Raw genomic sequence first — 2,732 nt, 5'->3', positions numbered from 1 at the left:
ATGAATCAAGGTTCAGATTCCACACTTTTGCTTCGATACACCTCCTTCCCTCTACAAAACGTAGAAGGAAAAACATATACTCACCTCATATTGTATACTATTATACATTACAGGCAGCCATACGTATATCCATCTCGTATTGCATATGTACTACGACCTGTAATGTACAATAAAAATGGATATACGTTCTCCTTTATACGTTATGTTTGAAAGGGGTGTACGGAAACATACCTCTCTACATTAATACCTAATAAAGATGATTCTTAGGAGGGTCATTTATAACGGATCGCGGGCTACGAAAATTTATATTTTTTGGTCGCCCCACTTATGTCCACCGGCTCCGCCCCTGGGAAGGACAAGAAGGCGAGCTAGTAACCCTGTGGACGGCCCCTCTCTTTGCGGAAGGTTCGAGAAGGATATGGTAAACAGAGTTGACACCAACAACAAAGTCGGTCTTGGTCGATCGTGACTTGTCCGGCGCCGTCCCGCTGCGCTGGCGATAGAGACAAGCACATAATAAGTTGCTGGTCGGCGGGAAATTCCTCATAAACTACAGTCTCGCTCAGCCCAATCAACCCCAGCACAAAGTTCACGCGGCCAGTAGGCGTCCACGTGCCCTCCCGGGCACGTCACCAACCCCACCTTCCCCTCCACCTCAGCTATTTATACAGCTCAGCACCTCACTCCCGCTTCCCACTCGCACGCACTCGGTGATTGTCGTTCAGTTGACCGATCGGACCAAGAAATCATCGTCAGCAGCGGAGTTAACACGTAGTGGAGGCCAAGGGCATGGAGAGCGAAGGCAGCACGAGCGCCAACGGCGGCGCCGCCTGCGCGGTCTGCGGCGGGTCCGCGGCCTTGTACTGCCCGGCGGACGCCGCGGCGCTCTGCGTGCCCTGCGACGCGGCTGTCCACTCCGCCAACCCTCTGGCCTCCCGCCACGAGCGCGTGCCGCTGGCGGCCGCCGTGGCCGTGGCGGCGACCTCCGGCGTGTACGACGGCCTCTTCGCGGCTGACGACGAAGGCGCGGCGTCCTGGCCGACTCCGGTGCAGGGAAGCCCCAACAGCGGCTCGTCTGGCTTCAGTAACGGCAGCGGCGTCGAGGTGAGCCTGTTTGACCTGCTCTCCGACGTCGACCTCGTGGCCACCGGCGCCGGCGGGAGCGTGTCTTCGGACGGTGGCGTCGCGCCGTTGTGGCTGCAGCCTGGCCTTGTCTCTGCTGCGTGGAACTCCTCTTGGTCGGCGTCAGAGGCCGTGGTCGTCCCGTCGCCGGCGGACAGGGCGGCGAGGGTCATGCGGTACCGCGAGAAGCGCAAGAACCGCAAGTTCCACAAGACCATCCGCTACGCCTCCCGCAAGGCGTACGCCGAGGCGCGGCCGAGGGTCAAGGGCCGCTTCGTCAAACGCCCTGCCGCGGCGGCGACGGACGACGGCAACACGAGCGCCGCCGAGGCCGCCAAATTCTGGCTCTCCTTCTCCGACAACAGCGTAGGGTTTCACGTTGCTTCCCATGGAGTCGTGCCAAGCTTCTAGTTCTGGAAGGGTGAAGGTACTTGACCGTGGCAATGGCGTCTGCCCAGCTTGAGACGAAATCCAGCAAAGTGCAGATGCCATGCTGCCATCCTATCGGCGCCATGGTCTTCCTGCCGTGCCCGTGATCCTGTCGTGCCGTCGTTGCAGTCAATATTCATTCATGGTAAAAACCCGCCATCGACATTTTTAACTGATGACGCGGGTTCTTCGATCATCCCCATTGGTGAACTACTAGGCGATTAATGTATTTCCTCGGTCTCTTGTTAGTTTCAAGTGCTAATATGAATAAAGAATCATGTCGAATTCTTGTAAGCACACTGATGTTCATATCATTTTACCGTTGCTGGTGTTTATGGATGAAGCTTTCTTTCCGAGAGCGGCAATTCTGTACCCAGGTGTATGTGCACCTGCACCTGAAAAGTAAATTCAAATAAAGTAGTAAAACTCAAGATATTCATATGCGCAAGGTGCTTGTAAATTTTATGGTGTTTGGATATCTGAGGAACTTGTGCTAAAAAATGGATGTCCGAGAAACTTTGAAAAAGAACACTATTTGGAGATGATTTTCTTCTACGAGCTCCTCGGATATCTAAACACCATGAAATTTGTACGCTCCTAGGCTCCTAGCACACATGAGCATCTTGGATGCCTATAATTTTCATATTTCTTTGGATTTTCTTTTACTTGTGTTCTTTTACTGTTCGTCGGGTGTAGAAGAACCCGGGCACCGTTTAGAATTATCGTTTCTTGCCCTATGTTTTAACTCAATGATGTGGGTTTTAGCAGTAATTGTCTTCCATAACTTGAGTAACTAGATGATACCCAACATGTTACTGCAGGAACCGGTTGTATTTTTCTTTACTGGAATCGATTATATTTTGATATAATATTTACTGAAAATACATAATATTTATGTTTTTGATTATTTGTTAGTTATAAAATATTTATTGAATATAACTAAGTAGCTTAATAAAATATAAATTATTTTTTCATGCATGGTTGCATATTAAAAATATTATATTTCCATGCATATAAATATGTTAGTATGGATTGTCTATTTAGTTGTTTTTTTTTGCGGGCAGGATTATCTATATAGGATGAGGAGATTAACTTAGTGTAAGATAGCTCGTGTGCGGTTGTTCCCATGTAGCTTTCATGGTTTAATTTCCTAGGCGAAGATAATAAAGCCAATGTGATTT

The 2,732-nt window shown here is 49.6% G+C and overlaps 1 protein-coding gene across 1 annotated transcript; it reads left to right on the top strand.

Moving 5' to 3' along the window:
• The first annotated feature begins 705 nt into the window (after positions 1-705).
• LOC123410986 (zinc finger protein CONSTANS-LIKE 1-like) lies at positions 706-1,870 on the top strand. Its single transcript, XM_045103906.1, has one exon. The coding sequence runs from the start codon at positions 790-792 to the stop codon at positions 1,531-1,533; it is 744 nt and encodes a 247-aa protein (XP_044959841.1). The 5' UTR covers positions 706-789; the 3' UTR covers positions 1,534-1,870.
• Positions 1,871-2,732: the final 862 nt, after the last annotated feature.

The sequence above is a fragment of the Hordeum vulgare genome, chromosome 7H, assembly GCF_904849725.1.
Source record: "Hordeum vulgare subsp. vulgare chromosome 7H, MorexV3_pseudomolecules_assembly, whole genome shotgun sequence".
In the NCBI taxonomy this organism is placed as follows: Eukaryota; Viridiplantae; Streptophyta; class Magnoliopsida; order Poales; family Poaceae; genus Hordeum; species Hordeum vulgare.
The sequence above is the reverse complement of the archived record's forward strand: the minus strand, read 5'-3'. Positions and strand labels throughout refer to the sequence as shown.